At 47.7% G+C, this 27,721-nt stretch overlaps 1 protein-coding gene across 1 annotated transcript; it reads right to left on the bottom strand.

The window, feature by feature from the left end:
* Positions 1-13,577: 13,577 nt before the first annotated feature.
* CDC25C (cell division cycle 25C) lies at positions 13,578-27,623 on the bottom strand. The gene is made up of 15 exons (XM_074962030.1): positions 27,420-27,623; positions 26,350-26,441; positions 25,154-25,193; positions 21,882-21,915; positions 21,611-21,697; positions 21,209-21,286; positions 18,895-19,032; positions 18,350-18,433; positions 17,889-18,041; positions 16,924-17,025; positions 16,363-16,425; positions 15,104-15,202; positions 14,816-14,949; positions 14,580-14,691; positions 13,578-14,249 (listed from the first exon to the last, which is right to left on the bottom strand). Exons 1-15 carry the CDS (start codon positions 27,605-27,607, stop codon positions 14,109-14,111), a joined length of 1,545 nt encoding a protein of 514 aa, XP_074818131.1. The 5' UTR covers positions 27,608-27,623; the 3' UTR covers positions 13,578-14,108.
* Positions 27,624-27,721: the final 98 nt, after the last annotated feature.

The raw sequence follows: 27,721 nt of genomic DNA, 5'->3' as shown, positions 1-27,721 counted from the left end.
GGCTTGTAAGTATGGTGCATTACTTCTCTGAATATTCTAAGGCAGGAAGCTCAGTTTTCAGAGTTTCTTCTTCTTCTAAGTTCTGGGTTTGGTTTTTTATTTAAAAAGGGGTTTTCTTAATGTTTTGGTTAATTTAAAACAAAATTAAAATGGTAATATCTTATCTGGCACCAACTTCGAAAGCTTCTTGCTGCTGCTGTACATTTTGATGGCAGCTGCACTGACTTCTCTCCCTGCTCTGCATCAACAGATGGTTAAGGCAGCAACCCTTCACTTTGTAATTTTTTAAATATTAAGACATGTAATGTTGTAGGAAGTGGCCTTGTTGCTCCATCTAGGAGTCATAGAAGAGGTACCTGAGAAATAAAGGGGTGATTCTTTTGTTGTAATAATTGGGCCTACAAATCTACCCTAATTGTGAGCTCAACTGCAAAAGTGAATTAAAGTTCATAAAATGTCACAAGAACTGATAACAAGAAATGGTGATGGGAAAAGGTGCAAAAGTGAGACAGATGGACTGAATTAGTCCAGACAAAAAGGCCTACTGATGTAACTCAAGGATTGTATTAAGATTATGCCTGCTAAACAAAAAGAGTGGAACTGGAAATTAATAAACTAAAATGGTGTGTTTTGGAAATAGGCTTAATTCATGGACAAAATGTTGGGCTGTTCCAACCATCATTTCCCTTTTTGGGTCCTCAAAAATAGACTTTTTGGGGAAAGGCTGGCCAGGGCTGTCCTTAGGATTTATGGGGCTCTACGCAGTATTATTAAACTGGTGCCCCTATGCTCCACTGAAGGCAGTCCCCAGCCAGTGCTGCTGACCCCAGTGTGTCGAGGGGGCACAGCCACCACCCCCGCCCAAAGACCCCCAGAACCTCTTCCTCCTCTCCCCTCCCCCATTGCTGACACACACTGGCAGTGGCTCAAGGCAGACTTTGCCCTGTCATATTGGGGCTGCATCTTGCCAGAGCCCAGGGCCCTCCTGCAGCCCCTAGCCACTCCTGGCTCACCACGAGCATTTTGACAGGAAGTACCAAGCAGTAGTAACAACAACAATAATACAAGTGTATGTGTGTGTGAGAGAGAACCAGTGCATGTGAGAGACAGTGTGTGTGACTGTGTGTTGGGGGACTGTGTGACGGAGTGTGTGTTGGGGAGTGTGAGACTCTGTGTGTGTGTGTGTGTGTGTGACAATCTGTGTTGGGGGACTGTGACTCGTGAGAGGCAGAGTATATGTGGGTGTGAGAGCCAGTCTGTGTGAGAGACAGAGTGTGTGTGTGTGTGTGTGTGTGTGTGTGTTAGGGAAGTGTGAGAGACAGTGAGCGCACTGTCACTTTAAGTGAGGAGACTCAACAAATACATGTGTCACCTCAGATTCAGGATGGTAATGCTTGCTTCCATTATTTCATTGCTCCAAGCTCAAGACTGGGTCCTGGCTCTTGACTTTCCAGATACATATTTCCATATTGCCATCCACCCAACCCACAAGAAGTACCTCAGATTCACGGTTGGTCCAGTCATTACCAATACAGGCTTCTGCCCTTTGGACTCTCCACAACACTGACAGTATTCACCAAGTGCTTGGCAGAAGGACAGATAAGGAAACAGGGACTTCACTTGTACCTGTACGACTGGCTGATCAGGGTAAGGCCAGGATGAGACCAAGAGAGTTCTAGATGGAATCTTCTCCCTGTTCTTTCAGCTAGGGCTCCTGGTGAACTATGAAAAATGATCTCTCACCATCACAAATTACAGAATTCATAGGCGCTCTCAACCCAACTCAAGGTCAGTGCAAACATATCTGCTGGAAGACAGATTCAGGTCCTTTCAGTTGCTCATTTACAACATAATGGCAAGACTGTCCAGTATGGTCAGGAGATGCATGGGATTACTATGACACATGTTGGTGTGTACCTATGTGATGCTGCTTGATAGACTTAGTCTGTGGACATTACAATACTAAGGACAGTGTACTCAGCCAAGCACTACATGAACAAATTGGTCATGGTACCACCCAAAGTCCCACAAGAACTTGTCTGGTGGCTAGTACCATTGAATATGAGGAAGGTACCTTCTTAACCTCCTCCTCAGCAATGGTGCTTATTATGAACCCATTAGAGACAGTTTGGGGCACCCACTTGCTTCACCTCCAAATGCAAGGAGTGTTGTCTCCATACAGTCTGAAGTTGCACATGGACAACCTAGAGCTGAGGGCCATTGGGTTGGCCTCTATTGCATTCCTACCTCTTCTACGGAGCTCTGTAGTGCAGATCCTGATGGAAAATACATTGATGAGGCACTGTATCAACAAACAAGGAGGTGCTTGCTTGTTCCACTGTGCCTGGAAACCAGTGAGCTCTGGGAATAGTGTCACCAACATGGAGTGACTCCATTGACCCTGTATTTTTCAGGGGTCAACAATGACCTTACTGATTTCTTGAGCAGAAATGTAGTAACCAACCATGAGGGGTCACCGCAGAAATCCATCCTAGACCTGATATTCTGGTGATTTCACCACTGCAGAGAACTAAAATCTTCTGCTTCAGTGTGTGGGGTGCAGGGAATGATCCCAGGATCTCACTGGATGTTTTTCTCCTTCAGTGGTCTCAAGGTCTCCTCTGTGCCTTCCCATCAATCCCTCTCATCCCCAAGATATATCCAAGAGCAGATGAGACAAGGGAGGCTACTGTTCTCATCATAGCTCCATGCTGGTCAAAGCAATTTTGACTGTCAGACCTATTCCAGCTGTGCAGCTAACCTCCCATTTGCCTTCCCTCTTGCCCGGATACAGTGTCTCAGATTCAAGTACTTCATTGGGACCCACAGTCACTGCACGTGATGGGTTGGACGCTGGCTGAATGAACATCACTGAATGGGAGCACTCTAGACAAGTGTAAGAAATTCTTATGCAGAGCAGGAAAGCTTCCACTCGGAGGATCTGCTCCCTGAAATGGAAGAGGTTTGCCATATTGGTGACCCAAACCAATGTAAATCCAGTCGAAGCCCAGATCCCAAGGATCCTGGATTATGTGCTGCTTCTTCAGAAACAGTTGGGACTGGCATTTATCTCTCTAAAAGTCCACAGAACAGCAATATCAGTGCATCATGTGCCAGCTCAATCACATTCCATTTACTCACATCCTACAGTGTCAAGATTTATCAAGAGCCTTTTTCATGACTGCCCTCTATCATGCAGCCTGTCCTGGATCTACAGGACTGTTGCTATGCCCCAGCTTTTACACAGTCTCTTGGAGGACCCACTTCAATGTGCCAGACACCCAAAGGGTCTCACTCTTCCTTCAGGGTAGGCCATGCAGCCTCTCTGCCTATCAGACTGAGCCTCCAAACTCCAGCACTCCTGCTTCATGCTGTGAGCTCTGCCCAGCAAGTCCAACTGAGATCGATTCCTAGTTAGAGACGTGTATGGTTTTCAGGGACTAATGCACCTCAGCAAGTATTTGCAGTGACTCCAGGCAGCGTTTTCAAAACAGAGTATGATTTATTAGTATACTGGAACACAGGATTGGAAGTGCTTCGGTTAGCATAGAAAAATTAAGGTTAAAACATACTCCATCTGGCCAAGCCAGCACAATCCAGTAGCCACACTGTAGTGGACTCTATTCCGGCTCTGTCTTTCTCTGACCTCTTCATCAGTCCCAGGTGAAAGCAGCCAGCTTCTTCCAGAAGCAAACTCTTTATCCCCTGCCTGCCACCTCAGTCCTTTGTTCTAGAGCTGGGAATGTGTTCAGCTTCCCTGCTGTGAGCTGCGGGAGGGGGAGGAGGGGATCTCCTTCATCCAGGTTGCTGGGTGTGAATGTTCTAGTCATTGTCTCAGATTCTGCATTGATATGGGTCACTTTCAGCAGGTTCCAGCCACTTCCTTAATGACTCTCACTGCATCTCAGACATCAAGGCAACACTTACATCTCATGGCCAGTGCTGCCCCCAAAAGCAGACTTAACCACCACCCCCCAGGTAGCAATGCAAAGTATAGAGGGAAACTGAGGCGTGAATCCCATAGGATTCATTAAAAATATTACAAAAAATTTCTACTTTGTCACACCCACCTGGGACCTTAATGTGATCCTTTTGTGTCTCATGGAGTCTTCCTTCAAACCTCTGTCCAAATGTTCTTTATACCACCTTACCGGCAAGATGGTCTTCTTCTTTGCCATTATGTAAGCACAGACATTCAGTGAGCGTGCCATACACATAATTTCATAGGGACAAAGTGATGAGACCACACTCCTAGTTCATGACCAAAGTAGACTCAGAATTCCCCATGAATAAGTCAATCACCCCACCATTCTTCCTTCTGAAACCTCATTCTTCTCCAGAAGAAAAGAACCTTCACACGTGAGACATTTCCAGAGTGCTTCTTTACTTCCTAGACAGGACTACGCCCCTTCTCTCTTTTCTTGTCGCTTTGTAGACATACCAGGTGTATCAATAGACCAGACAGTTTCATCACAGAGACTCTTCAAGTGGATTATGCAGTTAATCTCCACCTGTTACCAGCTGTCCGGCAAGCCTTTCCCTCTGGACGCCAAAGTACACTCATCGGAACACAGGTAACATGGTCATCATGCTTCAGAAAGGTGTCAACCATTGAGATTTGTAAGGCAGCCCTGTGGAGTAATCTACTGCCATTTGTTAAACATTACACACTTGACTTGGCAGCTGAGGCAGACATCAAGTTTGGAAGAGCAGTGCTTCAATCCTTATTTGAGTAGTATGACTGATACTCCTCATATCCACCATCTGGAAGAGGGTACTGCTTGCTGGTCAGCCACCGGGATCCATAGTGACACATACTCAGAGAAGAAAACAGCTATTTTCTCTTTGAGATGTTGTCAGTGTGGATCTCACAACCCATCCTCCATCCCTGCTTTCAGGGCCCTGAGCTGCAAGGGCTTTGAATTGCGTGGAAACCGAGGGAGGGCCATGGCTGCCTTGCTCTTTCTGTCTTTGTATAGGAGCACAAGGAGGCTCAGGGCACATGTGTGGCTCCAACAGACATTGCTCGTGAAAAGAATCCAGTCTGGCATGCATGAGCACCCTACTGTGGGATCCACACTGACTACAGCACCTTGAAGTACCCATCCTTTCTTCATTCTGTATCAGAGTTGTCTGATTATCCGAGCAAGGGGTCAGGAATCAGGAACCCCTGAGCTCTAATCCTGGTTCTTCTACTGGTTTGATATGTGGACCTGGCCAGGTCACTTCACTCCCCTGCCTTGGTCTCCTCATTCATAAAGTAGGGAAAAACATACTTACTTCACAGCGGGGCTGGAGGGGTTAATTAGTTAGCTTAATAATTATACAATGCCTTGACATTATAAAGTTAGGCTGCTGGTGTGCTGTGACCACCGCCTGTCATCAATATGGTCTCGTTATTTACTTGTCCCCCCCATCTGCCTGTATCTGTCTGTTGCCTCTTGTCTTATACTTAGATTGTAAACTACTAGGGGGAGGTACCGTCCTTTTGTTCTGAGTGTGTATAGCACCTCGCACAATGGGGCCCTGGTCCATGACTAGGGTCCCTAGGCACTACAGCAATGCAAATAATAAGTAACAGTAATAGTAAAATACTAAATAAAAACTAAATAGACAGTAGAATGTCACTAATTCAGGTCAAACCCTGCAGTTCCGACAAATACCGCACTTTCCTCTTCTTCTCAACAAAGATTTAATAGCAGAGAGATGCGAGATCTCATGTTACTATTTTGGGGGTATTTTTTTAAACTATAACTCTGCTACATTTGTCAAATAAATTAGTACAACACCTTCTGTGACACAGTAATCACAGAGTCATAGAATTGACAACCAGAAGGGTCAGAGCTCCGTGCCTCACACGGGCCAGAGAACATTGCCCAGTTTCTCCTGCATCCAGCCTGTATCTTGTGGTTGAGTCAGACTATGTTTTTAGAAAGATATTCAGTCTTGAGGTTAAATCCATCACTCCCCTAAGATGGCATTTCTAGTTGCAGAGTGAGTTGTTTGGCCAGGTGTAACAGGAAAAAGCAGCCAGATCTCTTTCAAAGCGTTTCATTGCCCTTGCTCGGGACCCTGGGACACACGCTACGGCTTGTTTGGTGTTTTTCCCTTTTCCTTGCTCCGCAGGTAGTACTTTAGCCTTTTCACAAAGCTCAGAGAGTCTGATAATTACCAGTCTCTTAGGACCAGGCTTTCATCAGTTTTTCCACTTGGAATCCTATAGGCCAGGTCTGACCTTGGGGTCACCTACACCTCTAATGTGTAATATCTTGGGGGTCAGTTTCTCCAATTCCCCTGCATGTTCTAGTCCTTTGGCCTACTGAAGCAGCTGCAGAAAACGTAAACTGTAAACCCTGATATGATTTCCCTGGCTTTTAGCCTCATTCCTATGGCTCATCTTTTCTCCATCGCTCTTGACAGGGTTTGACAGGTTCTGACTGTTTTGGGGATAAGTAATGTCAGCAGCTCATGCAGGGGAAGCAGATGCGTGACCTCAGGGCCTGGCAGGTGAGTGAATATCTTTTATGGATATTTTGTTTTATCCAAAGCTTTAAGTAATCATCCTGCCTGTGGAATTTAGTGCTACTCGGGAATCTTATAGATCCAAAACTTAAAAAAACACAAACATTTCTGTGTTCTGAGCAGGACCTTTCTTTCCCAGCCACATTGGTGGATTACATCTCTGAACTGTCCTATCAGCATCCCATGTAGCAGGGCTCATTCCTTATCACTGTAAGATCTGAATGCCTTATAATATTAATGTACTTAAACTCACAACCCATTCTGAGGCAGAGCAGTGCTATTATTCCTGTTGTAGAGAGAGACACAAAGGGACTTGCCCAAAGTCACAGAGGAAGTTTATGGCAGGGCCAGGAATTGAACGCAGTTCCAGAGTCTCACTCCATACCCATAACCACAAACCCATCGTTCTGCCTCATCCCGGTCCCTAAATAGCTGAGAGAGGTTACTCTCCAGTAACTCCCTCCTTGAAAGTATCTCTTCTGCATAATCCTACTTGTGTGATGCCCCCCCCTTACAGAGCTGGGGAAAACTGCTGCAAAACAGTGTTGGGGTAATATAAACGCCTGCTCCTGGCACAGAACAGGGAACAGCTGCACAGTCACAACCACCTCACCTTCTGCTACACCCCAGAGTCCCATGTGAATAGGACTCCCTCTTCCTTGACCAATAAAGCAAGCCAATTCCCCCAGCTTCTAACTCCTCCCCAACCAGATTCTCTCCCTCTTTGTCTGAGCCAAGAGCCAGAGCCACAGCATGTCTCTCACCATGGCAGCAGGCTTGTGGCTTGTATTTTATAGTTGTTTGCCCCTTGGAAAAGTTGTGTGGTTTTGGTTCTTACTACTGAGAAGCACCAGCCAAAGAAAACAAAATGTTTATCAATCGTAGGGAATGCATCTTAGCCCCCTGCATGCAGGAGGCTGCACAACCACTGCTAAGCCACCCACTGCCTGCTCACACCTACACGCTCTCTGTAACCAGGTTGGTCTCAGTCATTTTTGTTTTTTTATATGTGATTCTGGATATTCATGTCCTTTGTAGCTCAGATTAGAAGGCAAGAGTCCCTCATGGGAAATACTAGCACCTAGCTCCTGAAAAGGACTTTCCAAAGCTGCTGGCCTCTGCTAAAAAGGTGTCTTGTTCTCCACATAGCCATCAATGAATAACACCTCCACCGTCTTTTTCTAAAGGAGTTTAGCCAGCTGCCAGCCAGATCTCAGGAGAGAGAGACCAATGACTTCTTCAGTCCAATTTGTATAGAACTAACTCTGCATGTCCATAACCCCACCCAGCAAGGGAGCCTCAAAATAGATTACATATAGTTAATTTAGCCTCACAACACCACTGTGAGGTCAATATTATCTTCATTTTACAAATGGCTAAACTGGGGAACAGGGAAATCACTGGCCCACCGTTACACTGTGAGTCTCTGATGATAGAGTTGGGAATAAAAACCAGGAAGCCTGATTCCCAGTCACTTCTAACATGCCCAGCTGTGTTTTCACTTAAGGCCTTTAAACACTCCTGTGAGCATGTATCACATGCTTGATTTATCCAGTGTATGTGGGAAGGATTGGGCTCCAGCAGAATTCATGCCTATTTTCAGTTATACCTCCTACAATCTAACATCTGGCCCAGCCGACCTAAATAAGGGTTTTGTTACTTCCAGGAGCCTTCCCTGAGAGGGCCTGCTGTGGCCCCTTAGATGGATAATTTGTTTGATGTCTTTTAAGCTATTTCCCTTGTTCATTTAAACAAAATTATTATTTTAAAATTAGGCTGTTGCCTACACACCATAACTTGGGCCCTGAAGAGTGAAAGGTGGGGCTGGGGCTGAGAACAAAGGAGCTTTATTTTCAAATGATTTGTTTGCAGCATAGTCTGAAGGTTACTTAGCTGTAGCTTGTTTTATTTAATGTTATCAGTGTCTGAAGAGTATAGCGCAGTGGGGGTTTGCTGCAGTTCAGAGGCTCTGATCACATGCAATCCTGTTTGGAGTGGAAACCAGCTCCTGCCACTCTGTGCAGCGTAGCCTCTGCTCTTTAGTGAGCAGAGAGTGCAGAGAGGATCTGACAGCTGAGCCTGGGCAAGTTAATCACAAGCACTAACTGGCAGGTCTACAGTACCACTTAAATTGATCTAACTTACATCACGCAGGGGTGTGAAAAAGCCTCCCCTCCACTCCCCCCAAGTGACGCAAGTTTCGTGCTGTCACACCAGCGCTATGTTGCTGAGGTGGAGTAATTATGTTGATGGGAGAGCGCTCTCCCATTGGCATAGCACATCTTCACCAGACACGCTACAGCAGCACAGCTGCATCAATGTAGCACTGTAGTGTAAACTTGCCCTGAGGACAACAGGAGGCAGACTAGAGAAAGGCTGTGCAAACACTCCTCTGCTAGGGTTAATATTTACAGCATCACAGCCCTCTCATGACAGGGACAGACACAATGCACTAACCACACCTATTAGCACCTGTACAGGACAGACATATTAACCTAAAGTAAACAGCCCAGCATAAGTTAGTGTCAATATTCAAGGAAACCAAACACCAACTCCACCATTTCCTGACATTGGTACAACTACCCTAAAGAGCCCTGGCTGTTCCTGCCACAGAAGGTTCATGGACCCTCCCTTCAAATCAGCAGGCCCTTTTCCCTTTCTCTTCTGCACTGTTGGCAGTGGGCCAGTCCTGCCTTAGATTTTTCCCTTCTGCTTGTTCCCATGCTGAACCCGCATTTTGGCCTGTCTGATTCGATGGCAGGAGTGTCAATAACAGAAATTCAGACTCCTGACCCACTTGGGCCAAAATCTCAGTCTGTCACAACCACCAGGCTAGACTCCATCCTAAACAAAGAGGGAAACAGATGGTCCTCAGTTACTCCCAAAGAAACTGGTTACTGGCTTTGGCAAGTACATGCCTGTGTGACTGCGTGGATTCTGGGGCAGCCTGTTTGGGTGACCAGACAGGAGACTCAGAAAGGGGCTTCCCCAGTCTTTCTCCAGGAGCTGACAGCTATGAGTTCCTGTGTTGTCAGGTTAGATTTTGTCAGCATGAAAAACAGGAACATAAAAAAAAAAGAGAGACTTCAGAGTCAATTTAGTTTTAACAACAAAATTCTACAGGACTTTGATGGCAAGATATTTTATTAAAAAACACAAGTCCTTTGGCTTTTGGGACATTGTTTTGCCCAGTGTTGTATTTGTGATTGGTGCTCTGGCAGAGCAGCTACTCTCCCTTTCTTTGCCTGAGGTAAAACTCAAATGAATGTGTAGTGCTGTGCTCATGTTCATGGTAAGAGAGACCCAAACAGATGCTCCAATGCCTCAGGGCCAGCAGCTGTTCAGATGCCTGGTGTGCTACATTGCACATGAGATAATAGGCAGGAAACTCTGGAGAAGAAAACAAGCTTTTACTGCTCCTGCAGGGTGGCTGGGTGGATTCTGATTTAAGAAAAAATAAGTGACAAAACGTTTTAAATTATTTCCCCCCTTGATTTGGCAGAAATTCTGATGCTGAACATGAGCTCCCAATGTGACACTATGGCCAAAAGAGCTAATGCAATCCTGGGATGCATAAACAGGGGAATCTTGAGTAGGGGTAGAGAAGTTATTTTACTTCTGTATTTGGCACTGGTATGACCACTGCTGGAATACTGTGTCCAGTGCTAGTGTCCCCAATTCAAGAAAGATGTTGATAAATTGGAGAGGGTTCAGAAAAAAGCCACTGATTAAAGACTGATTAAAGAATTAGACAACATGCCCAGTGCTAGGCTAAATAGATTGAACTCTTTTGAGTCTAACAAAGAAAAGGTTGATTACAGTATGTAAGTATCTACGTGGGGAACAACTGTTTAATAATGGAGTCTTCAATCTAGCAGAGAGAGGGCTAACACGATCCAATGGCTGGAAGTAATGCATACATTTTTAACCATGAGAGTAGTTAACCACTGCAACAATTTACTTTGGTGGATTCTCCATTACTGACCATTTTTACATCAAGATTGGATGTTTTTCTAAAATCTGCTCCAGCAATTATTTTGGGGATGTTCTGTGGCCTGTTTTATACTGAAGGTCCAATTAGATGATTACAAGGGTCCCTTCTGGCCTGGGAATCTATGAATCCTTCACCTCAAGCCATGAGCCAGGGACAAACTACAGGAACAGATGCTGCTGGTTAATCTTTTCTCCTCCTCCCCACAGAGGATGCAGCTTCCCATTGGCTATAGCAGCATTTTTATTTCAGCCAGACTTGTACATTTGCCCTTTTTGATTGTAATAAATAGAGTCCTGCAAATCTGCAGATATCTGTGGACCATTTTTGTGGATCGTGGATGGATGCGGATCCAAATTTTATATCTAAAGCCCTGCAAATCTGCAGATATCTGCTTTACATCCACAGATCATTTTTGCAGATCACGGATCAGATGTGGATACAAATTTTGTATCTGTGCAGGGCTCTAGTAATAAAGATGGGCACGTGGCAAGGCAGCAGCGCCAGGGCTGGTGTTTGCTTTGCTCCTTATCAGCAGGATCAGGTGCCGCAGTGACTCTACCAGGAGAGACTGAGGTATAGGCCTCTCCCCCACAGCAGGACTTTGAACCACAGCACAGAGCTGCTGTGTCCACAGAGGCAGCATCCTCCAAATTAAGTCCCTGGCAGCAGGGTTTTTGGAAATTCTTATTCCTTTGCTTTATCGTCTTACAGACATCAGCCCCCATTCCTCCCAGCAGAGTATATTTCTTTATCGTCTTACAGACATCAGCCCCCATTCCTCCCAGCAGAGTATATTTCAACCAACCTTTCAAGCATTAGTTTAATTATATGTACTGAGTACCCTCAGCACATTCAGGCTACGTCTGCACAAGGAGAAAAAGCACGTCTGGGCTGAGTCAGCTAACTCAGGCTCAGGGGGCTCAAAAATCACTGTGTAGATGCTCACACTCAGACTGGACCCCAAGCTCTGTGACCCTGAGAGGGGAAGCTAGTGAAGGGATTTATGTAAGCTCATTCTACAGGTAACTCATTCTTCCTAAGAGACGCCTGCAGTTCCTGAATCCATAGATGACAAGATGAACTCTGCACCTGGGGACACCTTGGAGGGTCAGCCAGGTGAATAAAGAGAACAGGTTCAGTTGGATGCAATGTACTGAAAGAGTCCAATTTCAGAGGTGTTTGCCACAAGCTCCTGCAGAAGCAGCAGCGTGTACGGGGAGCATGGCCTCATAGCATGGCTGTATGCACTTTTCTCTCTCATCCCAGGGAGCCAGCTTACTACAGAATGGGAGATGAAACCTGGAAAAGAAAAAAAGCCAAACCACAACTCAGTCCCAAATGCCCAATCACTAGGAGGAAACATTCACAGGAAGGCATCAGGGTGAGGAGGGTCAGAGACACCACAGGAACCTGGTACTGGCTCTTCTTGGTGAGTATGAAGGATATGGTATAACGCTGCTGTGCTGGCCAGTGGATTACACTGTGGAGGGAAGAGTCCCTTGTATCCAGCCCCTGGGAACAAGGGCAAGATTGCCCCCTGGAGAACTCACAAGAACCGTAGGGATGCCCCCATTCTCTGCGCTTCCCCTCCTGCACTGTTTCATAGAGCATAGGTACTGGTGTTGACACCCGATTCCCAGATATCAGATATGCCTAGAGAGTCCAGCGGACATGGGGACATCTTCATCTCTTCACCTTAACTGTGTTGCAGCAGTGCCATCTAGTGGAACTGTTTTACCTAGCAGCAGCTTTGTGCTCCCCAGCCCTGCTCCCCCTGAACTTTCTTATGCAGTATCCCATTAGGCTTTACAGACAGCTTAAGGAGCTGGCCTTGTAAGACAGCATGGGATAGGCTAAACATCTCTTCCTTCCAAGCAAACACAGATGTGGAGCTGTGCTCAGAGTCAGGACACTACAAGAGTTTATTCCTATCATTGTTCTTAGTTCTAGAGGCTGTGCAGAAAGAAAGTTTGCGTACCTCAGAGCCAAAGGAAGATCTTTGGACTTTCTGTTGCTCCCAGATTGGCTGGGATAGATTGAAAGAAGTAAATGTGAACTCACCGAATCTTTCCTGCTCTTTGTGGGCCCTAGAGCTACTGCTTCTTGGGAGCAGAAGGAACAAGGTAGAAGCTACTGACAATGTAAATAACAAACAAATTGTAACATTTTCTCATAGTAGGTAAATTCAAAATTCTAACACAGAAAAATAGTACAACACACCGTCCCCACCCTCAGGCCAATGCCATCTCCTCTATATCATGCCTTTTCTAATCTACACTGCAGGCTCTTTGGAGCTGGGACCATCTCTTACTTGGCTGTAAAGCAGTACACACTCCTCTACTGTATGGAGAATAATTGTGTTTCAATTAGCATCAGTATTTATTTGCCTGGGTCATTGTTTACCTCAAGGACAAGACAGCCTGTTTTATTATATACATTCTCAATGTTCATGCAAAATATAACTGGGACACATAAGGATTTCTAGCCCAGGGCTCCATCTAGCCCAGGCTCCTGTCAGAGAGTGCCCCGCCAGAAGCTTCAGGGGAAGGTGCAAAAAACCCCACAATGGACAATTTTGGAATAACCTGCCCCCAAGGAAGTTTATTCCTAACTTTGTGCCTTGAAGCAGGATTCATATTCCTCTTAACGGGATGTTCTCCTCATCCATATAAATGGTTAACTCCCCCTCTTTATGGGTGGGAATTTCAAACTTGTCTTTTCCCCAACATTCTAAATGGAGATAATGGTAGAAGTCAAAATCCTAGTGAGCCAAGGAGGAAGCAAAGGTTTGCACATGTGATTTGATTAGCTGCTGTTCATCAATTCCTTAACTGATTGTATAAGGATAATAAGGATGCAGAAGAGATGTCATCTGATTGGTTAACATTGTTCCAGCCTTCAGTTTTAACCTTTTAGAGGCATAAGATAGAGGCTTACACATCACAGGACTTCTCAGCCAATCACAGGCCAGAATTTGGCATCTGTTTAGTCACCCAAGGGCTTCTGCCACAAGATGTTTTCATAATATCCTAATGGCACAGATGGGTGGGAGTCACCAGGCTGGAGGGACAGGGAGAGCTGTTCAAATCAAGCACTTTGGTATCTGTTTATTCTGTCACTAAAAAGAGACAATTAAATGCAAAACCTAGAGTAACAGTGAAGAGAAACACGGAGGTTCCTGCTAGAAGCAGGAGATGGAAAAAGGAGTCAAAGCTCAGGCTGTGACATACCTTGCTCTGCAATGGCTGGGCACAACATTGAGAGGCAGCCTAGAACCTGGCCCACTCTGTGCCTTCCATGTGAAGGAGGCCCCGTTTCCTTAAGGACTACTGGGTCCACCCGGTTCATGCTCAGTCACAGTCTTTCTGAGATGCAGCATCAAGAATCAAGACCTTTTTAACCAGCCTTCCTGTAGCATTTGTTAGCATCTGAAATGGCTGAAGGTGGCTGCAGTTTCCATAGGACAAAGCAGGTTCCCACTTTCCAGCCTTTGACTGTCACCAAGTGACCCATTTCCAAGAGAAAAAAGGCCGTTGCTGTGCAAGGCAGAGCCCTTCCAAGCAGTGCCCACTCAAGGCTGCTGCCTCTGCCCTCACAACTTCATGAGGCGAGCGATTTGGTTGCGTCTCCTCCGGTCTCCAGCCCACAACTTGCTCTTGGTACGGAATTTCAGCAACTCTGCCTTGTAGTCCTGGTGGTGCATTGGGCAGTAGTCCTGGGGCTCACATAGCTCCTGAGAAGAGAAGGGAAGACACATTATCCAACTAGAGCAAGGGAACCCTCGCCAGCCCATCTAGACAATTCGAATGGTGGGAGCTGGGGCTGCTGTATTCTCAGTGGTATGGCATTGTTTCTTTGGTTTCACCTCACTGGTAACCAACACCTACTAGTGGGCAGTGGGGCACAGTCTAGTGGTCCAAGCACAGCAATGGGACCAGGAACTCAGTTCTAATCCCACCGCTAACACCGACTTTTCTGATTTGCTGTGGCCTTGAGGTAAGTCAGCCCCATCTCAGGAGGTCTGAAGATCCTTATCCCCACCAGTTGGATGCCCTGCCATTACCATGTACTCAGGGAAGAATTCCTTGTAGCCTCCCTTCAGGATGTAGAGCTCGGGATAGTGCAGTGCCGGGTACTCATTCATGGCTCGATCTTCCTCCCTCAGATAGCGGCACCTTCAAAAGTGACACGTGGAGCTGAGTGCAACAGGCAGCACCAAGACTTATTTCAGCCAGGAGCACCCACCCCACGCTAGCCGCTGCCTCTTCCCAGCTCTGACCAGACCGGGCCTGCACTCACATCCTGGGGCCCCGTTCCGAGGAGAATTCACAGTGGAACACAAGGACAATGCGTTTCTGTGGTGTGGACGGGAACAGAGGCTTCTTCAGCAAGAACTCAAAGACATCTTCCTGCCTGTGAAAGTTCAGAGCCCCCTGCAGTGCAGAAAAGGGGGCGGGGTCGTGGAGAAAGAAAGATCAATTCTCAGCAACAAATGGGGATATCGACAGCCAGGTGTGGCTCATCACAGACACCTGGTGCCCCTGCCCAGTTCCACCCCCTACTTCAGACCCTCCCCAGTTCCCTCACCTTTATGTGCCCCCCCAGATACTCATAGGGGTAGCGACAGTCGATGATGTAGAATGTCTCAATCAAGCTTTGGAATTCCCCAAAGAGAAGAGCAGCCACCTGTAAAGGATTGAACAATGAGGGGCAGCTTCCAGCTATACAACTTCCCCTTCTGAGACAGAACTCCTGCTCTTGCCAGGCCAGCAAGAGGCACAGGCTGTGTGCAGCAGGTCTCACTCAGTCGAAATACAAGAGAACATTCAAGTGACGCTTGTGGCTGGAATAGGGTGTGTCTAGTTATGCTCTAGTGCTAACAAGCTTTGAAGGCTGGTGTCACGGAGTCGCTGGGCGATTCTCTGGAACTGCTCCCCATGAAGCCAGTCAGGACTCTGGGGAAGTCTCCTTTCTGTGAGCAGCCTGTCTTCAGGACACACAGCTCACACAGCTTCTACCTTCCTGGGTCTGACCTCGGAGCATTCAGCCTCCTCTGCCCCTCCATGTGCTTCCCACAGCGAGTCCGCTCATGCGGGGCTCCTGGGGAAGCCAGAGAGTCCCGCACCCCAACTTCTCAGTCAGACGTGACTCTCAGCCAGCCAGTGGAACAGAGGTTTATTAGACGACAGGAACATGGTCTAACACAGAGCTTGCAGGTGCAGAGAACAGGACCCCTCAGCTGGGTCCATTTTGGGGGGCAGTGAGCCAGACAACCACGTCTGCCCTTCACTCCATGTCCCGGCCAGCCCCAAACTGAAACTCCCTCCAGCCCCTCCTCCTCTGGGCTTTGTCCCTTTCCTGGGCCAGGAGGTCACCTGATTCCTTTGTTCTCCAACCCTTTAGCTCTCACCTTGCAGGGGGGAAGGGCCCAGGCCATCAGTTGCCAGGAAACAGGGTGTTGGCCATTCTCTGTGTCCAGACCCCTGCACACACCTGCCCTCTAGGGCTCTGCAATGATCATACACCCTTACCCCACCACCTAGATACTTAAGAACTGCCTAGGGGAAACTGAGGCACCCCCCACACTATGCAGAGGAAACATTAAGAACAGTCCCACTTCGTCACAGCTGGATTAAGGAGTCTTTCTCCACATTAATGCAGTCAAGACTTGAACCAGGATTCACAAGCAGCAGCTTCAACAGGCAGGTCACACAGCTCTCACCAAGCAGCTCTCAGGAGTAACACACAAGGATGTTGGAGGGGAGGGAGAGGCAGAGCTAGGGGCACAGGCACACTTGGGGTGGGAAAGGACACAGTTACAGACACAGGGGGAGGCCATTGCTCACAGTCTCCGGGGTGATGTATCTCAGATCCTGTTGCCTTCCTGTCACTGTCGGCAGCGCATACACCTAGAGAGACATTCTCAGTCCAGCTCAGAATCATAATAGCTGCAAGGCCCTTGCTCTTCTAGATTCTCAAACTCAGACTGGTTTCCACCCAAAAGGTCCTGTGGTGACTCTCCTGGTATCTTCACCCCCCATCCACTCCTCCCACCCACATTCTCCATCCTCTGATTAAATCCACAACTGTTTCTTTGAGCACAGGATTCCTGTGTTTGCTGGGAGGTATTGCTCTCTGATCTTTGACTTACCTGCCACCTCCCTGGGGGCATCGGGATTTGATTTTGAATCAAAGATTGTTTAACATGTATAAACCAAACCAGCTCCCTAGGAGTGTCTCTGGGGGTTACAGCCTAGGATTCTCATCTCACTGCTGTGCAGCAAGGAAAATAACCAGCTCTGCACATCAACATTAGGTGGCTCCTTCTCCCACGTCAAGGCATACCCTTGACGTGGGAGACTGCTGGGAGACCGCTCAGGGCACAGGTGGCTGGAGGAGACACAGACCTTAGAGAAGTCCCCGATGAGCTGTCGGAAGCCATAGTCCTGATCGAGAACTTTGACAATTTCCATGTCTGAGAGTGAGGCCGTCTTCTTCAGAGTTGCACCCTGCAACCAACCAGGCAGCCATTAGCAATACACAAGCCAACCAGTCCCTACTCTACTGTGAGGCTCTGCCCATGTGGGCTGGGCAACACCCGCCCAACAGTTTCCCCAAAGAAAAGGCTAGACTGCCCCCTCCAAAGCCCCTGGCATAAGAGCGGCCAGACGGGGTCAGACCAAAACTCTATCTAGCCCCGTGTCCTGTCTGCCGACAGTGGCCAGTGCCAGGTGCCCCAGGGGGAATGAACAGGACAAGTAATCATCAAGTGATCCATCCCCTGTCGCCCATTCCCGGTTTCTGGCAAACAGAGGCTGGGGACACCATCCCTGCCCGTCCTGGCTAGTAGCCATTGATGGACCTGTCCTCCCTGAATTTATCTAGTTCCTTTCTGAACCCTGTTATAGTCTTGGTCTTCACAACATCCTCTGGCAAAGAGTTCCACAGGTTGACTGTGTGTTGTGTGAAGAAATACTTCCTTTGGTTTGTTTTAAACGTGCTGCCTATTTATTGCATTTGGTGACCCCTAGTTCTTGTGTTATGAGAAGGGGTAAATAACACTTCCTTATTTACTTTCTCCACACCACTCATGATTTTATAGACCTCTATCATATCCCCCCGCAGTCATCCCTTTTCCAAGCTCAAAAGTCCCAGTCTTATTAATTTCTCTTCATATGGAAGCTGTTCCATCCCCCTAATCATTTTTGTTGCCCTTTTCTGAACCTTTTCCAGTTCCAATAGATCTTTTTGAGATGGGGCAACCACATCCGCACACAGTATTCAAGGTGTGGAATTTATAAAGAGGCAACATGATATTTTCTGCCCTATTATCTATCCCTTTCCTAATGATTCCCAGGTCTGGCTCCCTTACCCGCTCCAGCTCCTCATAGACAGGGCTGCGTCTCAGTTTCACCTTGACTGGAGTTTCATTGTCCTGGCATCTCACTATTCGCTTCAGCACCGGTCTGTCCAACTTCTCTGGCATGGACGGTGAGCGGTACAGGCGACTTCTGTTGATGGAGACCTGCTTGGAAACAGAGAAGAGGGGAAGAACAGGCAAGTCACAAGGGGCACCATCTCCCCAGCTCAACACTTTCGGAGCAATGCTCCCTGCCCGGAAGCCTGGGTTGCAGAGGCCCATCTCTGTAAAGCCCCTTTGGAGCTGGAAGCAGAGCAGCTTCTCCTAGAATGGCAATAGGTGGATAGTGAGCAATGCCAGCCCTATCAGCACCCCCCAGTCCAAGAAGGATTTTTGCCCTGCAGGATACAAGCTTTGCCCAGACACATGGGCGGGTCTGATTTAATGATGTATTAGTAGGTAAGCTCACTCACTTCACTGACATTGATGTCCTGTGTGAGGAGGGGTCCAGAGAGCAGGACAGCCATGCTGGAGGACAGGTTCCCAGCCACTGGTTTCTGGGGGGCAGAGAAACAGCATTAACCACAAGCACAACTCACCTGAAATCACTGTCAGGTATTCAGTGACCAAGAGTAACCTGTAACTATGTGCTGCTGTGCCCAGTGATGGAGAGAGGACACACTGCTAGGGATCTGCTAGTGTCCAGGAGGGCTGCTCACCACATCCCACTCCACTCCTAGCTCCACTCCTCCAGCTGTGGAAGGGGAGAGCTGAGCTTTGCATCTTCTCCCAGTGGAGCTCAGGTTGCCAATACTTTGTCCAGCTAAACACTACCAAAGCTGCCCAGGTCCCTAGAAACATCCAGAATGCTCCCAAACACCTGCTGGCTCTTGGTAGCCTGTCAGTCCAGTCCAGGATAGACTCTGCAGTGTCTACTTCCCCAGCCTGTGAACTGCTCCATGAAGCACACAGTGGAGTACATGCAGGGCAGATGATGACTATGCCTGGCTCTTCTCACCTCCACGTCTTCTTGTTCATTGGGGAAGAGCTCTTCAAAGCTGTCCAAGTTCTCTGCCATTCTGCGTGGATGCGGTGCCACTGCAGCAATTGGGCTACCCAGATCTTTCACCTCACACTCCTCCAAGCCCCCTGCATCCTGACAGGGGGAGAGATGGAGTTAGAGTCCTGCAGCAGTGCCTTGCTCCCACCCAGGAAAGCTGCACTGTAGATCCCAGACCTGCTCTGCCATGCTTTCCAGTGCCACTCACGGACAGTAATTCCTGATGGTGGAGAACCAGACTCCATATGGTCAGTCTGTTAACTAATCCCAGAGAGTACTGCCTAGAGCTGTTGCAGAGCAGACTTCCCTGACTGCCCCCAGTGTCAAACCAATACACAGACCTGTGACCTCTCTGATTCCTGCTCTCCACAGGACACAAGACTTCCAGACAAGGCACAGACAGTGCCTCCCATCAGAAAAGGGAGATCTGACCCAGCCTGCTCCCCTCCTCCAAAATTTCAGAGGAGGACCCATCCCCATCCCGCTCTGGCTATCATTGGCATTATCCTCTCCACACTTACGGTATTAGGTCATTGGATACTGAGAAGCCTGAAGCATTAGTGACAGAGGATGTGGAAAAAGCTAATGTACTCAATGCTTTTTTTGCCTCTGTCTTCACGAACAAGGTCAGCTCCCAGACTGCTGCGCTGGGCATCACAGCATGGGGAGTAGATGGCCAGCCCTCAGTGGAGAAAGAGGTGGTTAGGGACTATTTAGAAAAGCTGGACGTGCACAAGTCCATGGGGCCGGACGAGTTGCATCCGAGAGTGCTAAAGGAATTGGCGGATGTGATTGCAGAGCCATTGGCCATTATCTTTGAAAACTCGTGGCGAACGGGGGAAGTCCCGGATGACTGGAAAAAGGCTAATGTAGTGCCAATCTTTAAAAAAAGGAAGAAGGAGGATCCTGGGAACTACAGGCCAGTCAGCCTCACCTCAGTCCCCGGAAAAATCATGGAGCAGGTCCTCAAAGAATCAATCCTGAAGCACTTACATGAGAGGAAAGTGATCAGGAACAGTCAGCATGGATTCACCAAGGGAAGGTCATGCCTGACTAATCTAATCGCCTTCTATGATGAGATTACTGGTTCTGTGGATGAAGGGAAAGCAGTGGATGTATTGTTTCTTGACTTTAGCAAAGCTTTTGACACGGTCTCCCACAGTATTCTTGTCAGCAAGTTAAAGAAGTATGGGCTGGATGAATGCACTATAAGGTGGGTAGAAAGTTGGCTAGATTGTCGGGCTCAACGGGTAGTGATCAATGGCTCCATGTCTAGTTGGCAGCCGGTGTCAAGTGGAGTGTCCCAGGGGTCGGTCCTGGGGCCAGTTTTGTTCAATATCTTCATAAATGATCTGGAGGATGGTGTGGATTGCACCCTCAGCAAATTTGCGGATGATACTAAACTAGGAGGAGTGGTAGATACGCTGGAGGGCAGGGATAGGATACAGAGGGACCTAGACAAATTGGAGGATTGGGCCAAAAGAAATCTGATGAGGTTCAATAAGGATAAGTGCAGGGTCCTGCACTTAGGACAGAAGAACCCAATGCACCGCTACAGACTAGGGACCGAATGGCTAGGCAGCAGTTCTGCGGAAAAGGACCTAGGGGTGACAGTGGACGAGAAGCTGGATATGAGTCAGCAGTGTGCCCTTGTTGCCAAGAAGGCCAATGGCATTTTGGGATGTATAAGTAGGGGCATAGCCAGCAGATCGAGGGACGTGATCGTTCCCCTCTATTCGACATTGGTGAGGCCTCATCTGGAGTACTGTGTCCAGTTTTGGGCCCCACACTACAAGAAGGATGTGGATAAATTGGAGAGAGTCCAGCAAAGGGCAACAAAAATGATTACGGGTCTGGAACACATGACTTATGAGGAGAGGCTGAGGGAACTGGGATTGTTTAGTCTGCAGAAGAGAAGAATGAGGGGGGATAGCTGCTTTCAACTACCTGAAAGGGGGTTCCAGAAAGGATGGTTCTAGACTATTCTCAGTGGTAGAAGAGGACAGGACAAGGAGTAATGGTCTCAAGTTGCAGTGGGGGAGGTTTAGGTTGGATATTAGGAAAAACTTTTTCACCAAGAGGGTGGTGAAACACTGGAATGTGTTACCTAGGGAGGTGGTAGAATCTCCTTCCTTAGACGTTTTTAAGGTCAGGCTTGACAAAGCCCTGGCTGGGATGATTTAATTGGGGATTGGTCCTGCTTTGAGCAGGGGGTTGGACTAGATGACCTCCTGAGGTCCCTTCCAACCCTGATATTCTATGATTAACTCACCAGCTGAGCTGTTGCTCTCTTTCGAAACAGCAGGGACCTAGGCATTTGCCACCCTGGACACTTAAAGCAGACACCCTCCTGAAAAAAGAGAAAGGGAAAGGGGCCTTTAGCTGAAAGCTGGCCACATCTGCTACCTCCAGGGTCAAGAGCCTAGACAGTTTCAAACCTCCCCCGGCATTAAACAGGCACTGGATCTTGGTGAGGAGCAGATTCAGCACCACAGTTAGTGGGGAAAGAGGAAAGGCAATTTGGGGATCCTAGAGGATTACCCCTTTCCATATTCAGTGCTTGGTAAGGATTCTGTGCTACAGAGCTGCGGAACTGCTGACATGTGCTCCCATCTGCCACCACTTCCAGAAAAGGCCTGTGCAGCCCCCCCGACCCCATCCAGCAGGTACTTACATTTTCCTTGTTCAGGGAGCTGTCTGTCTCGTTGCCCTCTCGATGCATGGAGCCTGGGGAACTCGGTGTGCTGCATAATACCTGGGGCTACAGTGCACAGAAGGGATCGCTCACTGGGTCAATAGTAAGCATGAGCCCCAAGACCTGCAGTCAGTGTCCACTGCATCTAGCCTCCTTACACCAGCCCACACCGTTTTCTGGGCCTGCTCAGGTGCCCCAACTCCTCCCGGTAACAAAATAACCTGTCTCCCAGCGAAGAGCAGTCACTTACCAGGAAAGATATTACATTCTGCCTCGGTGCCTCTCTGCAGGGAGAAAAACAGCCTGTCAGTGTGTCCGGGGGCCTGCTCTGCTGTCCAGCCTGCACGTCCTCAGGGGGGACCCACCCACTTCAGTATGTCCCTGCAGAACTTATGCCGAATGACAGTGCTCAGCACTAACACAGCACCCTGGTGACACTCAGCAGGCAGGACAGGATGATTATCCCATTTTATGGAAGGGACACTAAGTCTCAGAGAAACAGAATCTCGCCCCAGGCCACATGGTGAGTCACTGGCAGAGCTGGGATTAGAACTCAGGGATCCTGCCCCTCATTTTACAGCTCATCCCCCCTATTTATGCTGAACAGGACATGGCTGGCCAGCTGCAAACTGTCTCTCTCATATTTCCAGATTCTTATGTAAAACTGAGTAAGAAATAATACCACACCCAATGTAACTGGTGCTCCCATGATGACCCTAAAAACCAATTTTCCACATCACAAAAAAACACTGCTTTGTCAGTAGGCTCAGAAGAGACTGAATTGTCCCCTTCAAAGGCCTTCAGGCCCAAACACCACCTGACCAGGCTCAGGCAGGACTGAAACCAGAAAATATATGTACTACATGCAGCCAGTTAAAGACAATGCAGGGAGCCACTCTAGGCAAGAACCTGCAGGCTGTCTATAATCAGCAGGAGGCTGCCTCGTGAGAGGAATATGTCGATGATTGTGTATGAGAGAAAACAGCCATTTCTGACAGTAGCCTAGCCACATGCACCACCTGGTCTGGAATGCCCCCTGCATGAGTGGGCAGGGCAGGGAAGGGAAGCAATAAGCTCCCATCTAGGAAACGCTGAACAAACTTCAAAGATTGTTCCCTTGTGTATTGCAGTAGTGCCCAAAGGCCCTGCTTAGGCATCACTGCGCTGGCACTGCCCCGAAGAGTTCACAGTCTAATCTGAAACAGGGCTTGCCAAGCAAGCGTGCCAGACAGAGGACGGTGTGCATGTGCTGGGGGGATGGGATCCGATCCAACTCTAGCCCTGGGACTGGAGGCTGCACAGTCATCCCGTTAATTTTACAAACTGCACTCAGCCTAGCTAGCTTTGCTGTCATGGGTCAGTGATCTTGTGCAGGGTCTCAGCAGAAGTGGTTCTTGAGGAAGGATTTGAAGGAGGAGAGACCAGTGACCTGTTGTACTAATTTAGATGGAATATGAGCTGAAGTTGTTAACATAACCCAGTCACTGTCCAACATTAAACTCTATTAAACAAGGTCTGGGGTTTGGTATACAGAGACCACAGCCTGCTTAGTACCATGGCAGACACATCATTAAAAATCCTTTTTAATCTTTTATTAAAGATGCAGAAAAGAAGGAAAGCAGTTAAGGCATTTCAAATGTAAGGTATTAAGTAAGGCTTTCATTTGAACATCCCTTGTTCCCTTTCTTGTTAGCTATAGGGAGTTATAGAAGGAAAAACACCCTTGTGTGACAGTCTATTTAATGGTATCAAAGATGAACTAGATAATACTTAGTCCTGCCATGAGTGCAGGGGATTAGACTAGATAACCTCTCGCGGTCCCGTTCAGTCCTATGATAATTACTGTCCTCTTTGGTAAGAGTGAAAAAGTTAGTTGAGATGAGCTGGAGCTGTTGTTGTTGCTACTTCTGTTAAAGTCCTAAACTGTCCCTTTGGGGAAAAGAAAAGAAGTTAGTGGAGATTAATGACAGCAGCAGCAGCTCCAGTTTAAATCCAATCTCGTTTCATCTCAGTTGGTTGTTGGGATTCAGCTGGAGCTGCTATGGGTGGCGATGTTGTCTGGCTCAGTCTGGTCAGGACATTGCTCAGGGTTAGGGTAACAGAGGCCCAGAAACCCAGGAGATGGTGGGGGTGACAGCCATGATGGCAAAGCTCACTTCCATTTGTTCTTCCCTCTGTTCTTTCTTATTTTCTTCCCCAAATCTCTTTCTTTAAGGACCCTTAAAGGGAATGGTGGGTAAAATAGCTGTTGTAATAACTGGCCCTACAACTTTACTAACTCTAAAAAGTATATGAAAGTTCTAAGATGTTACCTGCCATAACAGATGTTAATGAAAGTAGGTCAAATTGTTTTCAGTAATGAATGTTTATTATTTAGTCCACTAGTTAGGGCTAGTTTCTGACATACCAATTTTGGTTACTTACTTTCTGGTTCCACATCATCAGTTTACCAAGCATGATTTTAACATAGTCCTTGAGTTATATCAAAGTTGCCTTTTTGTTCAGACTAATTCAGTTTTTCTGTCTCCCTTTTGTATCTTGTCCCATTAACATTTGTTGTTGTAGGTTAGTCACATATTATGAACATATATATATATATATATATATATATATATACTTATTACAGTTGAGCTAACAAGAGTAAATTTATAGGCCTAATTATTACAACAGGCCTTCAGATTTACTCAGAGATCTTTTTGACTTGACCTTGCTTCTCTTTTCGCATGTGAGCACTGCAATGCAGATACATAACAGAAATGGTGCCTGCCTGACCGTGCTGGAGACTGAAGCAGTCTAGCCATAGAAGAAGGTACAGTATGGGCAGCTGCAGCACAGAACTTCACTTCACCCCCTCGCACGCCTCAATCATATTTTGGAAGGATCCCATCAAAGGGAATTCAATTACTGTGGCCCATTTAGTCCTTGGTCTCTCCATTGAGCCTGCTGACAAAGCGGTGTTTTTTTTGTGATATGAAAACCTCTGAATTAGGAACTGGGCTGAGTTGGTTTAAAAAAACACACAATGCTCATTTCACATGAAAACCAGAGCCACGGAATAGAAACTACTTTTGGTTACTACTAACGGTAGCCGGATCTGAACAGCTGATTGGAGGTGAAGGAGTCCATATTATTACTGACCCTCTCTGTAAATGAATGGTGGTTATGATTAAATAAAGTTCAAAAGGAGAAGGAGTGCAAAGACTCAGCAGCTGGAAAGGAAAGGTTTGTATGACATGGCACATGGCACACTCCATCTAGAACCTAAATATTAACACTCCTTGCTTAACTGCACAGTATCTTCCAGCCATGAGTCACTCACATTTTACAAAGATAAGATGACTATCTGGGCAGAACAGGAAAGATCCCTGCTACTTTTGAGGGGAAATCTCTTCCTCAGCGCAAGCCTGGTATGTATTGCCATTTCAGAGCATATCATTCTTCATCTGATCTGGCTCATTAACAAAAACTACAGATACTGTGGTGATGGGTGCTCATAGAAGAGCCCTGATATACAGAACTTACAGCCCATCCGGAGGTCCTGATGAGTCCACTCGACCTACAGCTGAAGAGAGATAAATCAGCAAAACACAGTGGGCATGAGCATGGAGCATAAACTAGGAGCAATTATGGTAAATGAAGAAAAGGCATCAAGAGTCTCCTGTGGCCAACATGCTATGACTACCCAAGATGGGAGATTAGACAGAAATGGATAATGGTAGGCGGAATATCAGGAACACCTCCTAGTGAGGAGACCAAGGCTGTGGAATGGTTTCCAGGAAGTAACTGGAGACATTTCAAACTACAGTGGAAAATATTCTAGAAATTATACGGCAGGGCTCAGTACTGCACAGTCCCAAGGGATGGATGAGACAAACTTGAAGATTTTGAGATTCACAAAACTAGTAAAGCAGCATTTGCTGCTGATTTAACTTGTTCAAGGAAGACGATATTTGTAACCTTCACTTTTAAGGCAGAGTGAGACAGGGGATGTGCTCCACTAATATTGCTGATGTGTTGCTACAGCATCCCTAGATTTATGTAAACGGTAAAGACAAATTATCCCATGTGCCGATGCTTTCCATGTGTTGGCAACAGCCATTAGAGACCAGTTCAAGGGAGCATTCTAAGAGAATAGCTACAACAGCCAGTCTTTTCACTATAAGGATGGAAGAGTCCTTTCCACCTGGCTAGGCTGTGAAGTCTAGTCCTTGTGGAAGCTGGGCTCGTTTTGGACTGTCTCATATTGAAAGGGTGTACAGCTGGAGTTGAGGATTCTGAGAGTCTTGGCACCATTATTAACAAACACTGACTGTTGGAAATAGCTAGTCAGGTGAGTTGCAGCTACTGCCTATACTACGCAAAATGTGCTTGTTTTACTTGTCTTCATCTACCCACAACCCATCTATCTGTTTAATCCACCTGTTGCATCTTTTCATAATCCCATAATGAGAGAGTTCTCAGGAACTCTCTTATTACTTATTTAACACCACATAGCAAAATGAGGTACTGGTCCTTGATTGGGACCCCTAGGCAGGCATTCTTGCAATACAAAATAAATAACAAATATATAATAACAACAATAATAATGGGAAGGAGCCGAGCTGGCTGACAGTACTAGCTGTTACCAAAGATGTTCTTTTGGGTCTTGCCACCAGTGTAATAGCAAGCAATAAAACTAGGGCTAAGGCTCAATTTTGTCCCGGCCAGTCAGCTCTTACCAGCCATGTCTGGGGAATGGGTGAAATTGAAGGTGGGCATCTCCTCACCACTGCTGAGATCAGACAGATCTAGACAGCACTTTGGCGTGTCCCTGCAACAACACATCAAAATCCAAAGTATCAGGGGATGGGGGAAATTGTGACATTTTTGTAAATCAGCATGTAGACATCAAGGTATGAGACTGCACTGGATCCAACAGCAGGATCTCCGTCAGGACTCTTTTCTGCATCATGCACCCACTTAGAGCTGCCGGAAGCATAAGAGTTACCTTTCCCAGCCCTATCAGAGCCTGAGTTTTGTGAGCCATTTCGGGAGGTCTTGAGGGTGCCTTTATAAAAAGATGGCTCCTTTCAGCCTGGGATGGCTCCTCGGACTCCAGAGAGGTTTAGTGGCCATGCTATTCACACCAAGAGACTTTTTTTTTTTAAAAAATGAGAAGCCCTCCCAGAGTTTCTTGCAGGAGCTGGTACTAGGACAGAGAGTTTTATAGTCCTTTTGGTTCCTTTTGAGCAGGCCTTGCAGACATCACAACCTTTAGAGTAAAGTGGTTTTCAACAGAAGGATGCAAACACTGAATAGCAAGAAAATCCTAAATTTAGGCCTGAATTTATTAACCCTCCCCCCCAGGCATCAAGAGCAAACTGCTGACCCAATCCCTATCGTAGGAGCTCTAGTTGGTGTGTACATCCTGACTCAAGCTGAGCAAAGAGACTCTCTTACCCCCCAGCTTCTTTCCCAATGCTCCTTGCACTACTTGCGCCCCTCGCCCTGCTTTGGGGAGATCAGAAGCACTCTTCGGTCTCTGCCTGCTGGGCAGCCTGAGCGGCAGGTGGACGAAACGCCCGAGGAATTCAGCAAAACACCAAGCGGAGCCTGTGCACGGCCCGGCTCTGCTACGGGGCGCTCGCTGGCACGGCGGGCGCATGGCAGATTTCGGCCCCGTCAGGGCGGAGGCCGAGCCCGTCCCCCGGCACCGCACTGGTCCCTGGGTCTGTTGCGCATCCCAGCGGCCAGGCCGGGGGTTCTCCCCGCGCGGCCCCAGCGCCCGCGGCGGCGAGACGGGATTTACCCAGCCACGGTGCTGAGGTTCCTAAAGCCCCGAGCGAGGTCGGTGACCGGGGTGCGGGGCGGCTCCGGGGTGAAGGGCAGGGAGACCTCCGTATCCCGCAGCGAGTTCAGCACCATCCTGCAGCGGGCTCGGAAGCCGAGACGCGAGCGGGCGCCGCCGGGTCCCGCGGGGGAGAGATTCCCGGCCATGGCGCCACGGGACCGCCACCTGGGAGCACACGAGCCGGGTCACCCGCGGCAACCTCCCGCGCCCGCGCCCGCGGCCCGAGCCCAGGGCCTGCGGGCGCCCTCGGGTCACGCCCC

The sequence above is a fragment of the Natator depressus genome, chromosome 8 (genome assembly GCF_965152275.1).
Source record: "Natator depressus isolate rNatDep1 chromosome 8, rNatDep2.hap1, whole genome shotgun sequence".
Lineage (NCBI taxonomy): Eukaryota > Metazoa > Chordata > Testudines > Cheloniidae > Natator > Natator depressus.
The sequence above is the reverse complement of the archived record's forward strand: the minus strand, read 5'-3'. Positions and strand labels throughout refer to the sequence as shown.